The sequence below is a fragment of the Callorhinchus milii genome, unplaced genomic scaffold (genome assembly GCF_018977255.1).
Source record: "Callorhinchus milii isolate IMCB2004 unplaced genomic scaffold, IMCB_Cmil_1.0 Scaffold2, whole genome shotgun sequence".
NCBI lineage: Eukaryota > Metazoa > Chordata > Chondrichthyes > Chimaeriformes > Callorhinchidae > Callorhinchus > Callorhinchus milii.
The window spans coordinates 36,674,744-36,689,471 of NW_024704743.1; the positions used below are offsets into that span (position 1 = coordinate 36,674,744).

The 14,728-nt window shown below is 39.5% G+C and overlaps 1 protein-coding gene across 1 annotated transcript in view; it reads left to right on the forward strand.

The window, feature by feature from the left end:
- The window catches only part of ulk4 (unc-51 like kinase 4), a 261,176-nt gene that overhangs the window by 113,124 nt on the left and 133,324 nt on the right, over positions 1-14,728 (forward strand). The window contains exons 23-24 of the mRNA XM_042332045.1: positions 6,296-6,429; positions 11,218-11,339. Coding sequence (XP_042187979.1) covers positions 6,296-6,429; positions 11,218-11,339 — 256 coding nt within the window. The remainder of the gene's footprint in view (positions 1-6,295; positions 6,430-11,217; positions 11,340-14,728) is intronic.

Below are 14,728 nucleotides of genomic sequence, written 5' to 3' on the forward strand. Positions count from 1 at the left end.
AAAGTCTGGCTCGTTGGTAGGACATGGAAGGCCATAATAATAATAATAAGATATACTGGAAGGGCATTCCAGTCACTGGAGTCTTGTAGCTCAGTGGTTAGAGCACTCGCTTTGCAAATAGAGACCTGAGTTCAATTCCAGGCAGAGGGCGAAACCTTGGGCAAGTTTCCTTACTCCACACAGAGCCTAATAATAATCCCTCCAAAACCAAAAACAATAATAAATTGGTCATTTTCAATCTACGACTGTTTGTGGGACGTTGCTGTGCGCAATTGGCGCCGCGTTCGCCCACAAATATACAGTCAATTCACTTTACAGAGTGTTCTGTGAAGCGCTTTGGGACGTCCTCCCGACGTGAAAAGCGCTATATCAAATGCAAGGATTATTATTATTATTATTGGGAGCAGGGAATCCTCCCACTCAGCTCCTGTAAACCCTGCAAGCCAAAGCCCTAATGGGTAGAGTGGTCCCAGCTGGACAAGCAGTGGGAAAGCTTGCCCGACAATGCTTTTGATTTAGCAAACTATACGGTTTTAGCTGGTTAAGACTCCAGCAGTACTCCAACCCACATTCTGGGGTCCCCAAGCAGTAGCTCTTGTCAACCTGCACCTAATTTGTTCTGGAATTCGGTAAGCAGGATGTGTCCCTCCAGGGAGAGAGGGCACGTTCCATTCCAACAATCTATCTCTGGGATTCCCATGTGTAGGTGGGATGCATGGAATTCTCAGTTGGGTTTGGATACTCTTAAGCATGGTGATGGGTTTCTGCATGTGTCAAACACTCAGCTGCCCCCAAAAAATTATCCAGGTAATGTTCATTTCCTTTCTGACGATTGATTCCATCATGTTTCCAATTATTGAGGGCAATGCGCAGTCAGGCTAATGTGTCTCTGGTTGATATAAAGTCAGGCATAAAGGATCTGTAGTTGATATATGGATAGGTTAATGTGTCTGTTGTTGATATGAGGTCAGGCTAAAGGGTCTGTAGCTCTTATGTGGATAGGCTAATGGGTCTAACCTTATATGATGAGTAGCCACTTTCTGAGACATCAGAATGTTCCCAGCACAATTCAGCAACTTCGAGATTTGTCACCAAATGGAAGTAAGATGCAGAAATAAAATAAGTTGAAATGAAATGCTGTCATAATAAAAACTGGTTTGCAACATAAAACAGCTGCCACCAACTAATGCTACATAAAATTCCACAGAAAGTTTATTCTAAAACAATGAATCATTAATAAATTAAATCTAATTTGCCAAGTAATTTTGTGCTTCATTTATACTGTGTATACTGCATGTTTGGTTGGCAAACATGCAGGATAAATGAGAGATAGAGCCATTGCGAATGTTACTGGAGGTTGCTCTTACACAATCTAGAGATAGCAGTTTCAGGAAAAGTGCGATTTACACCATGCAGTAAATCCAGTGGTTACAAATTTAACTGAGATCACTCCCCTGTGGTTTGTAGCAAGCTATGTGACAAGACCACTTTTTAACATTATGAATGTTTCCTCTGATTTCTCTTCTCTACTCTTCCAATCTCTCCCTCCACATCCACTCTGCCACCTACGTCCGTAGCTACTTGCTTAATCTGGTGATTACCTCAGTGTCTCACACCTCACCATCACCGACAAAGCCAGCTCAGACCATTACTTAATTTCCCTTAACTCCTCAATCCCTCTCCCCACCACCACACAACCCACCTCCATCTCCTACTGCCCTGGAAAAAAATCTCTCCCCACTCCCATAATGACTTATCCTCCTTGGTCACTTTCCTCCACAACTCCCGCTCTGCCACTCTCGATGCCGTGGCCTCCCTCACCTCCTACACTCGCAAGTTGCCCTAGCACACCAGCCACCTCCGCTCCCTCAAGGCAAAGGTGTGCGTGCTGCTGAACGCACCTGGCTCAAATCTAATTTAACAGTCCATCAGCAGATCCTCTGCTAAATCGTCCTTCTATTCCAATATAATCTTGGAGGCCAAGGACAACCTCTTTTCCACCAACAACTGTCACCTCCTCCCACCCACTGCTCACAGACATTATAAACTTCTCCCTGTCTACTGGCACCATTCTCACCCCTTAAAAACAGCCATCATCACCCCATCCTCAAAAAAGGTTCCTTGGACCCATCCTTGCTCTCAAATTACAGCTCCATCTCCAACCTCCCTTTCCTTTCTAAGGTCCTCAAGCAAATTGTTGCTTCCAAACTTCGCTCTTTCCTCTCCTGCCATTCCCTTCACGAACCCCTCCAATCAGATTTTCTTGCTACTCACAACACAGAAACAGCCTTGGTCAAAGTGACAAATTACATTCCGTCCATCTGTTACCAGGGCTTCCTCTGTCTCCTCGCCCTCCTTGACTCTCTGCTCCCTTTGATAGCGTTGACCACTCTATCCTCCTCCACCGCCTTTCACTTCAACTTTCATGGTTCTGTCCTTGCATTCTACCTCTCACACTGTCTCCATTTTGGCTCCACAAATGGCTTCTCCTCAAGCCCCCGAACCGTCTCGTGTGGAGTTTCTCAGGGCTCTGAGCTTGGTCCTCTATTCTTCAACATGTCCATGCTCCCTCTTGGTGACATCATCTGCAGACATGGGGTTAACTTCCACATGTATGTGGATGACACCCAACTCTACCTCTCTGCCTCCACCCTTGACTCCAGGACCACTGCTGTCCTGACATCAGCAGATCCTCTGCCATGACCCGCTCTGCCTTCCCCCGCCTCTGCAACTTCGCCCGTGCCCGTAGAATTACATCCTGATTCTTTCATGGTAAGTTGGTGTGTTTGGTTTTATGAAAAGGACAAGATCAAATGGGCTGAAAAGCTTTCTTCATTCAAACCTCTTGTGAGCTTTTATGGTCCTCTTCACTATATACACAGTAGATTCCACAGTAGTTCTCATGACACAGATGGTGTTTGGAAAGTATGCTTTGATGGATTGGAAATTTATTCCCCTTGAAACGAAGTATTGCTTGGTTTCACAGACACAAATTGCATTTGCAGAACACCCAAAGGATGACGATTGTCATATATGAAATTCACTGCCCCAAATTTGGCCATGATCAGTTATCACAGATAGAATATCAGAATCTGTTAGTTGAGCAGCAGCATTGTGCCCTATAGTGAACAACGAGCAGCAGAGAGAGAAACTATAATGTCAATGTATAGTGATACTATAGGGACTGCTGCTCTGCATATTGTACTTTTGTAGTTGTGTTGCTGGTTTTGAATACTGCATTTAGTCTTCTCCTGCCCGGTAGGGCGAAATGTTGGGCAAGTTTCCTTAATCCCTCTGTTTACCTAGCAAGCAGTAAGTAGAAACCCGGTTGTTAGTAGATTGGTGGAACGCTTTTCTGGGGGTAATAATTCCTTCAAATAATAATAAATTGGTCACTTCAATCCAAGCAAGAGACCCGGGTTTGATTCCCGACAGGGCGAAACCTTGGGCAAGTTTCCTTACTCCACAAACCTGATAATAATCCCTCAAGGAAACAAAAACAGTAATAATTTGGTCACTCAATCCACGACTGTTTGTGGGACACTGCTGTGCGCAATTGGCTGCTGCGTTTCACCCACAAAATACACAGTCAGTTCACTTTACATTATATTCTGTGAAGTCCTTTGAGACTTCTCAAAGACATAATAAGGTGCTATATCAAATGCAAGGATTATTATTACATCCAAGCAAAGGTCTCTGAGCTTGTTTTTAAATCAAAACAACTGCTTGACTGACAGATGGAGAAAATTTTCAAACTTAATTAAAAATACAATCAGCAGACATCTCTGGCAGAATGAGCAAGAGACATATTGACAAGGCGCATAAACCAACCTTGTCAAAGCTGAAGCTCAATGCTTTTTTGAATTCTTCTTTTTACTGATTATTTGTAACATCAGCCTGTCTTCAGGTGGACAGTGTTCAAGAAAAGACTGTCATTTCTCCCAGTGTCCTGGCCAATAATCCTCCAAATAAATTGCTCAGTCACCTCATGTTTGTGGGACCTTACTATGCACAAAATGGCTAGTCCATGATCAAGATCTCTTTTCCAAAAACACTTTGCTTTGCTACCTTTCTCTCTGCCTTCAAAACCTCCTAAATCATACACAGCTCCTCAACTCTTTCTTTCTTCAACATCTTTAATTTCTTATTTCTTTACCTGGTGTCTACCACTACACAAGACATTCTTTTACATGAAAGATTAGGTGAAAATATAGTTGCAAGTTGATGCAATAGGGATCGTAGGAGTATGAGCTTGTTCACAATTGCTTCATATGTTTTATTTGGCCTTGGAGATGGTCCAAATATTGGCTGATATTATTAGCTCTGTGGGAAAGTGGCAACATCAATGTGAAACTCATTTGCAAATGGAACAAGTTCCAACACTTTGATATGATAAATTGTCTGGTACTACATTTCATTGCATGAATTAAATAGATATCTAGTGGAATTTAAACAAAAACTATATTTCCTGAAATAGGTAAAAGTATTTTAGGATTAAAAAGGACTGAATATTTGTGGAGAGAAATTATGTTGTCTTTGCTATTGTTACTGTAAATTAAAGGTCAAATTGAATGGAAGTTTCATGGGTTGTGACTATTGGCTGTATAATGTGACAATTGATGGTGTTTTGGTATGCAATTAATGTAAGCTTGAATTGACATAACTTTGTTCACCATATTAAAATTCAACTCAATAAGATCTCTGATTAAAAAGATTAAAGCAACATCTGTCAATCACATTCGAAAGATTGGAGTTCTGGTGAATAATACTGATCTTACTTTTGAGATGTCTCATATTATTTTTTCCCAATTTGACAAATATAGTGTAAATCCCATGATGCTGTTTATCAAGATTTGAAAGACCAAATGGATACACAATATGTTACTGGAGTACACTCTGCTCATTTTTGTTTTTTTTCCAGTTGTTGCTTGCTAAAACGTAGTGAAACCAGTGTTTTTATTTTAAGCAGACAGTAGGAGCATTTAGTGTATTTCCTTTCGTCTTGTTTTGGCCTTATGCCCTGTGCTTCTCTACAACAGTTTCACCCCCCGCAAACGTTATCTTTTTCTGAGTATTGTTGCCACCTACCAGCACTCTCCCTTATAAATACAATTCTTACCAATAATTACTTCTCACAAGTTGACTACACTTCAATTACTATTTTATTTTTGTATTCGGATCTTTAAAGCTAAAAACCCATCATGGAAAAGTGATTGATTCAAAAATCAAAATGTTCTTCCTTTATTGCATGTGCTTGCAATTTTTTTTTAATCTTCAGAATATAACAAGCACCTTCGTGGTCACAATGACATATTGATTACATAATGGATTACTCACATTGATATTGAGCACTGTTGCATTTGAACTAGTTGATATGTTGTCAATATAACAACAACTTTAGCACACTATAGGGCACTTCACTTAAAGTAGAGTCTCAGAGTGCTTTACAGAGATGGGGCTTGATACCAAGAGAGAGGAAGTGATTCTTGGCATGGTCGAAGAGATATTTTTCATGTAATAATAATCCTTGTGTTTGATATAGCACTCAAAATGTTGAAATGTCTGCAATTGCTTCACAAGCAATTGCTGTCAAGTGTAATATCTGTGTATTTCACAAGATCACAAGATTGGATCAGATAAAGAAGGCCCTTCGACCCACCTGATCTCATCCTTCAGAACACCCATCCTGTTGTTCCACCATCACAGCATCAAGCTGCTTTAAGTATGAGTTCAGTGTCCTAGTCTCAACTAACTTTCATGACCTGCTTGTGAGTGAGACAGGCTGGACTGTTATCGGCAGTGCCCCTAGAGTACTGCAGACCTGCCTGGCTCAGGAGATAGACTACTGAAACCACAGAGTCCATCCTGACATCTCATAACCAGTTCAGCTCTAAGGAGACCCTGCTTACCTCTCCTCTCCCCCCTCACCCACCAAAGAGGAGATGGATTTCAGTCGCTCTGTCAAGATTTGTTTGGGTGCCAGCATTGAATGCCTGTAGATGGCAACCATCTGTGCACAACATATCATTGATGTGTTATGGCGTTAACCGTTATGGAATAATGATTGTGGTACTATAAATGCAAGTTTATTGAGAAAAATATGCAGTCGACGTGTAGGTATTTTACAATTCATATACATCGTAACCCGGTGTTTATGTGTTGGATGATCATGACAGAACAGAGTTGGATAATCTTGACCTAAAAATAGTGAAAATTGTAATGAGAAACCCCTCAAGGGTAACATATTTCAAGTATTGAAGATGGCACTAATCACCTCTGTTTTTTTAAATTCCAGACTTGTGATGTATATTGAAAGAGACAGCAGAAAAGCCACACAAGGGAAGGAACAACAAAACAGCAATGAATACATGTCAAAATGTCTGGATCTCCTAATCTGTCACATCGTACAGGAACTGCCAGGAATCATAGGTAAATTGACCAAATGACATGAAATGTGCAGCAGTACAGTTTAGTCACCGTGTTTTCACTTCAGGTGCTAAGACCCTTGACAGTTTAAGAAAATAAGATTTCTTGAATACATGCAGAAATATTCAATTCTTCATGAATTTTTCATATCTAGAATTGGAGACTCCATTTTAATTAAATACTTCAGCTGGCAATTGGTAAAGGTGAGAGGCTAACGTTTTTGTTTTGTTCCGTTAATGTAGTTCTTCCAGGAATTGATTAAAATTATCTGCTGGAAGAAATGTATTTCTTTTCTTATTAAGAGAAAAAATTCTAGCATTTTTTTAAATATAAAAACAAAAGCATCAATAAGCACTTACATGGGGATGAGATTTTACATTTGATTGAAAGTTTTACCTATCTTCCATTTCTCATGTAGAATGTCAATTTCTCGGCTGACAGCGCTGGGGATGCCTGCTTTGTCAGAGATGCTATCCTTCAGATGAGATGTTAAACCGTTTCTTCCAGTGTCCTGGCCAACAATCCCGAATAGATAAAATTGCTCATTCACTTCATGGTTGTTTGTGGGACATTCCTGTGTGCAAATTGGCTGCCACATTCACTTACAAATACACACTCATCACATTTAACATGAATTCCTGGTGGAACAATTTCTAAAGTCTTAATGACGTGAAAGGCACTATATGAAACCAAGGATTATTTTTTCTGTTGCTGTTGCTGCTTGTCATTGTTGAAACTGAAGAAATAATTAGGTTGAAAAAGTGGCAATTAGGAAATCAATAGAGTTGCTAGCACCGGTCAATGGAAAAAGTGCCTCAAGGCTTAAGCTGCGCCTCAGAAGGGAAACCAAAGTATGTCATGAGTATTTGTGAGACCTGAGTTCCAAGGTAATTTGGGATCCTAGGTGAAGTCCTGTGAGTCAGCATGGGTTTTCCTGAAAGTTGATGTGAGATCCTTTTTCCTGTGCTGAGATGCTACTGTTGCTTTCATGAGGAGGTGTATTTTTTTAAACCCCGGTGTCTGAAACTCCTCCCAGTTTAGTTCTAGTTGTGAGCTGTTCACACTAGTGCTGAGTGCCACTTTTGTCGGGAGTTTTGTTAAAGGTGAATCAACCCAAGTCTCTATAAGGTTCTCAGTGTACAGCTACAGATTAGATGACAGTTAACAACTTAATAACAATATACAATGGAACCTTGTTCAATGGGTCCATAAAATAATGAAGCAGGATAGGGCAGCTTCATTGGGCAGCTGACTGGCTTTCTCCCGTCAAGGCTGGTTCCGTGATAAAAGAAAAATGGTTGACTTCCATGTTATCCTGTTACCGCTGATATCATTTCCTATTTGTTGTGCATCTGACATTGGTTACCTAATAACTTGCATTAACATAGCGTCCTTCACGAGGGAAAGCGTCTCGGAGCACTTAAGTCGGCAATTTTAGTGAGCAGGCCAGCTACTTCCACATGCAGTGATGGAGTCCACAGTGGAATCAAGCTTATAACCAAATCTGTGCTATAAAGAAGGGTGTTATAACAAGTCAAAATGTTTAACATCTGCACATTTACACTAATATTTAATGATGGCAAGGCAAAGATGAGAGTATGGATCAACACAATGTAACATCACAGTAGTTTTATTTGATATTTAAACCACTGCATACAGGACACTGCAGATTGTTGCATGCCATTTCCTTGCTTGTAAAGTTGAAAGGCTAGGATAATATTTTTCAGCGATTGGTATGATTTATTTGTTTGTTTAAACTGCAAGTCACTGACTTACTGAGATTTTGTCGGCTTCACTTTTCAGTGTGAATGGTAAATGAGCCATTCACACTGAAAAGTATTCTACCAACAAATGTCCTGGAATAAATCTACTGAAATGCCTTAGAACATGGATAATTTAAAATGGGAATTTACCCAAGGGAAACAACTCCAAAAGTATATTTATGAAGCCCAGTTGTGTAAATTCTTTGTGATCCTGTATGGAAAAGAAAATTCCACTGATGTTTTAAATTAAATATAAATGTTTCTTCCATTTTCTGCTCCATGATTTTAGTTTTTTTTTGTGAGTAACTTGCTTTTGATGATGTCAGGTCAAGTGGCAGTGTCTCCCACAAATACAATTGTCATTTTCCAAAACCATTTATTTGACTCCTGCTCCCTCCCTCCCCTATATATGGAACAGGCCAACTCATCCACATCATCAACTTTTTAAGTATATTTGTAATTTTATTTTCAAAACATCTGCCGCTGTTATTTTTTCCCCCTTCTCAGTTTTCTCTTCTCTTCTCCTGATGGCACTAAGAAATGCTGGCATATCGTTGTATAATAATAATAATCCTTGCATTTGATTATAGGCATTCAAAACACTTTACAGAATATACCGTAAAGTGAATTGACTGTATATTTTGTGGGCAAAATGGGTGTCAATTACTCTCCAAAAGTGGCTATCTTTAATTTATGAGTCTAAACAGTGAATGTCAGTCAGCAGGTTACATGACCACATCAGGCGTCACAGCTGGACTTTACAAATGGGATGAAGAAAAGCCTTCTGCTGCATGCCCAGGAGCTCAGAATTATGAAGAAGAACTGAATTTACACACATCTTAACCACATCAAAAGTTTAATCTGCATTGGACTTTACTATTCTTGAAGAGAGTCAAGGATGACCAGTCTCCTTCACCCCTTCTTAGCACGGTCCCAAAGGACAATGTCCAGGCACAACCCTCACATATCACTGGGAACCTGTGCTATGAAATGTTGAATCAAGATTTTTTTTAGTTTCTATCCATCTGCTTTCCACTGCTCCAGAGTGGGGAGCTGGAGTTGTCAGATTCGCTTCTACCTCTTACCCTGCTATTGTAGCAGTTAACAGTGTGATGATATTTATTCCTATAACTGATTGCAGAAAACCAGATAAATTGAGAATGAGATAACTGCTTCCTTGTTCCCAATCCCTGGTCTAGGATTTACACAGGTCGATTACTCGCCACTGTGCTTTGTGAATTTTAAATAAATACAATGTGGTTCCTAAAGCGCACAGAAAATAATTATGTGTGGGTGAGGTTTTCTTGAGTGAGAAACAGGTGCCGTAAAGAAGAGAACTGGGATCATTGAGGGAGTAAAGAAATTGGTTTATTCGTTACACTTTTTACAGTTATTTAGGGTAAATGTTTTAATGGACTTTTAAAGCTCCCCTGGACTGTATATTTCTCAATTCACATGCCAGGCTCCTGACAACTTTTAGCTTGACTTCTATAGCTCAGTAACACCACACATGACGCATTTACTCAATGAAGCATCTATGCCTTTTTTGTATTCAATAGAATATCTTAAATAATAATAAATAAAAATAATACTTAATAAATAATAATACATAATAAAATAATAAATTGATCACTCAATCCACAACTGTTTGTGGGACACTGCTCTGCGCAATTGGCTGCCGCATTTCGCCCGTAAAATATAGTCAATTCACTTTACAGTATAGTCTGTGAAGCGCTTTGAGACATCTCGAAGATGTGATAAGGTGCTATGTCAAACTCCAATAATTATTATTGTTATTATCTTAATCCAAATAAATATTATTAACCCAGCTCTTCACTGACCTTTACATTACGTGAATTCTTCTACTGTATGACATTGATTCATTAGAATTTAGAGAACTTACAGATGTTACATGATATCTTCCGCTTAGTTCAGAAGGCTCTGTCTTCAAATGGTTAATTAGAAGTGACATTCGGACTAGTTTAATGTAAAATGTATCCTTCAATTCATTGCTTGGTTCCTGTATCCACTTGCATTGTGAAAAGAACGATAATTGGTGACCCAAGATGACAGTGCTTCCGATTAAATTTAATATTTTTCTATAACGTATTATACTATATGTGCAATGAATGACTGTGGAAAGACTGTCAGAATTTGCCCGCATATTGTCAGACAATTGCTAATGAATAATTTCCACATCTCACCATCTACTGAATGGTAATGAACACTGGATACTTATGGAGCGATTGACTGATGCAATAATTGGGCAACTAAAAACTTCTTTTTCACTTTACAGCCAGAGAACTTGCAATTGACTTATTTTGTAAATGTAGGTTAATATAATTGATATGAATGCACTTCTTGTTAACATTAGAGTGTTTATATAATAATATTTTAGACTTGCAGCCTATTAGCAAAGAAATGAACTGCACTAATGAGGAATTGGTCGGACTCAGAGGCCCTCAGGCTCATTCCCTCCTGTCTTTCAAGGCACATCTGAAAACATACTTCTTTAACTACACTTTCAGACATCTTTCCCCTCCCCACCCACTTGGCTCCTACTCCAAGTTACGGTGCCTATTTAGTAATATGAAGCGCTTTTGAGACGTCTTCCGATATGACAGGTACTATATAAATGTAAATTGTATTTTTCCTGTCCAACTTGTCCACTCAACCCATTAGGGCTTTGGCTTTCAGAGTTAACAGAAGCTGAGTGGGAATTTTTTTTTGGTCTAACACATGCGGGAACCCATCCAAAGGACCTCCAATAATGCTAGTGTTCTCTCAGCCCTGTCCTGGAGTGTCAGTCTGGACTACGTGAGTTTAAAGTCCCTAATCGTGGCTTGAACCCAGAATTTTCTGACAGAGGCAAGCCAATTGAATCAGGCTGATGCACTGTAATGTATTGTATTGCAATGAACATGTTTCTGAGTGCTTAATTCTCAACCATTTTCATCGAAAACAGTATATATCCACCGTGTCCATGCAACTAGGATAATTTGACTTACAAAAGTTTTTTTTTCAATAGGTGGTATTATTTCTGCACTCTCCAGTGTTGCTGGACGTAAACATCCATCAACTGTTCAAGCCAAACATTTGAAGATGTGCCTTCCTATGATGCCTGTAGTTCTTCATCTTGTGACAGCTCAGGTAATTTTTTATTTATTGGAAAAGCCTAGCTGAATAATAATATTCCTTGCATTTGATATAGCGCCTTATATAGCATAGTTTACAGTGTGGTACACTGTCTAGTTTATGTCCATGCTTTTGTCACTTCCCGGCTGGACTATTCCAATATCCTCCTTGTTGGTCTCCCCATCACACCAGTCCTCGCCAGGCTCCACCAGTTCCAATTACCAAACGGATCGATTTCAAGATCCTCTCACTTGTTTTCAAAATGCCTTCATGTCCTCACGCCTATCTGATCTGTTTACCCACTACTCCACCAGTTGCCTCCCCCCTGCTGGCTTCAGCCACCTGTTTGTCCCTCGTCCCCTCTGCTCCACAATCGGTGGCCGTGCCTTCAGCCACTATGCCCCGATACTCTGGAACTCTTTCCCTCAATCCCTCCACCTTGCCCCCTCCCTCCCCACATTCAAATCCCGCTTAACATGTCATGACCATGTCTATAGATTATAGTGTGATACACTGCCTATTTTATTGTACAGCCCCCAAGCTCCATAATGTAGCATGACGTCAAGGTTGAAAAGGATAGTAGAGAAAACAAGATGTGGTTAGATTGATACCTAGTTTGGGTTTTAAATGTTTGTGGATTGTAGAAGGAAGGGAAGACTGAGAGAACTTCTGGGAAAGAATGAGATGAAGTAGAAGACAATGTAATGTAGTCTTAATTTCAGTTCAATTAGAGTTATCATATTCTGTTTACTATTTATAGAGAAATATTTGTGCCTAATTAGAATTCAATCCACACAATAGCTATAGATAATAAATAGCACTTCAATCTCAATGAGGATAAGGGAAAGGAAAAAGAGTGTGTTGGATCTATACTCTATACGTACATGAGTGGTGGCTAAGCAGAATCCATATTGGCCTTCAAGATGGAACTAGACAAATGCCTTAAAAAGAGTCAACCACAAGGGTATATGAAAAGGACAGGTAACCAGGACTGAAAGGATTGCTCTTGAGGGAGCTGACACAGACACGAGGGGCCAAATGGCCTTCTTGTGAGACATACATTTCTATGGTTCTATGCACTGAGTAAACTCTTGGTTCATTGGCGATATGAAATTTTGTTTGTTTTATACTCTCTAATTATAGGTACAAGTCACTAGTTGATCTTTGACTTTATCCGGTGTTAAACTGATTATTTTGTGAAATACTGCAGCAGTATTGGAACTGACAGCACTGGCTTAGTCATGTGTGTCTACTCCTTCATAGTTATCTAACCTTTAAAGGGCATTCATTTGATGGCTGAGTGAGAATGAACTGGATTAAATTATCAAAGACTTGCTTGCCACAGATTCATTATCTGCATGTGCTTATGACCAACATATTGATATAAAAAAGGCAAAATAACGATTGGTATGTAATTGCCCCTGTGACAAATTCTGGTTGAATGGCCCAGACTGAGATTGGAAATCTCCCTGCCTCCTGGCCAGTGACAACCTATAGTCTCCAGTACTTCTATACCACAGAACTACACCTAATTTTACATTAAATTTGGCAATCCAACTCATGCCAAAAAGATGAATGATGTGGAGAATGGAAATGTAATACTGGTGCAGTAAGGCGTGCTCTTTTGAGGTTGGGGCAAAGGCAGAATGTTGGGCAGCAAAGATTGTTTTGCAGCTGGATGTGCTATTCCTGACCTTGGGAGTCTGATACTCTCAGTTCTTTCAGTCGTCTACAATTTATACACCAGTGCCTGAAATAGAAAAATTTCCCAGCACCAACATCCTTCATCTTGCTGAGCGTGAAATTTTAAAAAAAAAGAAAATATGGTTGCAATCAAGAAAAGGAGATATTGAATTCCAGTGAGCAAATGTACACTAAACCTTTCAGGTTTACACTTTAGAAATCTTCAAGGCAAAAACGTTTGAAACTGTTTCTTTGCAGTGGCTGCTCAAAGTGCTTTGTGCCCACACATTAGAACAGCTATGTAAAGCCTAAGGTATTTCCACTGGCTTGAATGAATACCAAAAATAATAGCAGGAAATGATATGTTTTGGAAAATATTCATGGAAGGTAGGATGCAATTGAGACCGTCTCTTTCCAAAAGAAAACATTTCAGACCTTGTTTCTTCTGAGTTGCTTTGAACTCGGTGACCATTTTAAAAAAAAGTCCTGTAAACAGTTTATTTTAGTCTGTGCCCAAACTAATATTTTAAATATTATAGGTACTAGTTCCAGATGTTCTTGCACCTGTAATTGTAATATAACACCGAGGATGTGTTTACTATTGAAAGATCTAGGCATATTGTGCACTTTGTGACTTTTCTTGGTAACTTATCCTCTTGTGTCAATATTTTTATCAAGGGGTGTGGGGGCAGGGATTGGGTGAATTTTATGTTCGATAAGTTAGGAATATCATGTGGGATAATTTATATTTCTCTGTTTTACTTTTGCTCTCAACATTCAAACATCAAGTATAAAACAGTTCAAGTACATTGACATGTTTCATCTGCTTTGCCAGCAATGTATCTTTTGATCACACTGTGTGAAATAGCCCAATCAGCTATTTTTTGAAGGATTCCTGAAAAAAATGGCAATGTAGTGTCTACATTTGTGCCATTGTGTATTGTGGACTGTTGCTCGTGAGAATCCAATCCAAATTCACTTAATTTAAGACTTACACCATTGCGGACAGGGATTTGCCTCATTCAGTTCTGTTAACGCTGCAAGCCAAAGTTCTAATGGGTAGGGTGGTCCTAACTGGGCAAGTAGCTGATACTTTAACAGACAGTGCTCTCAATGTGGTTTTAACTGGTTAAATCAACACCACACAGTAGGTTCCCCAAGCCAAGCTACGTCTAATACTCTCTGGAATTGGGTAATCAGGGTGCACATTCCATTCCAGATACAGGAACATTGCCATGTGTCGGTGGCATACAACAACAACAATAATAATAATAATAATAATCCTTGCACTTGATATAGCGCTTTATCACATTGCTGAGACGTCCCAAAGCGCTTCACAGGATATCCTGTAAAGTGGAATGACTGCGTATTTTGTGGGCAGCTAATTGCGCACAGCAGAATGTGGAACTCTATCTGATTTGGATACTCTTAAGAATAGTGACAGTTTTCGCATGTATCAGACCACCCAAATGAACAAAATAATCTTACACTCAGCAAAAAAAATAGAACTGATCCCAACTGTCTGCAGTGAATTCAAACCAGAATATAAGCTCAGTGTGCTAACCCACTGCTTCTCTCAGTCCTTTTGTCAGAAATGGTTTTAGTAAATTCTCCAGCTATAATAATAATCCTTGCATTTGATATAGCACTTTTCACATCTTCTAGACGTGTCAAAGTGCTTCACAGAATGTACCATAAAGGGAATTGACTGTATATTTTAT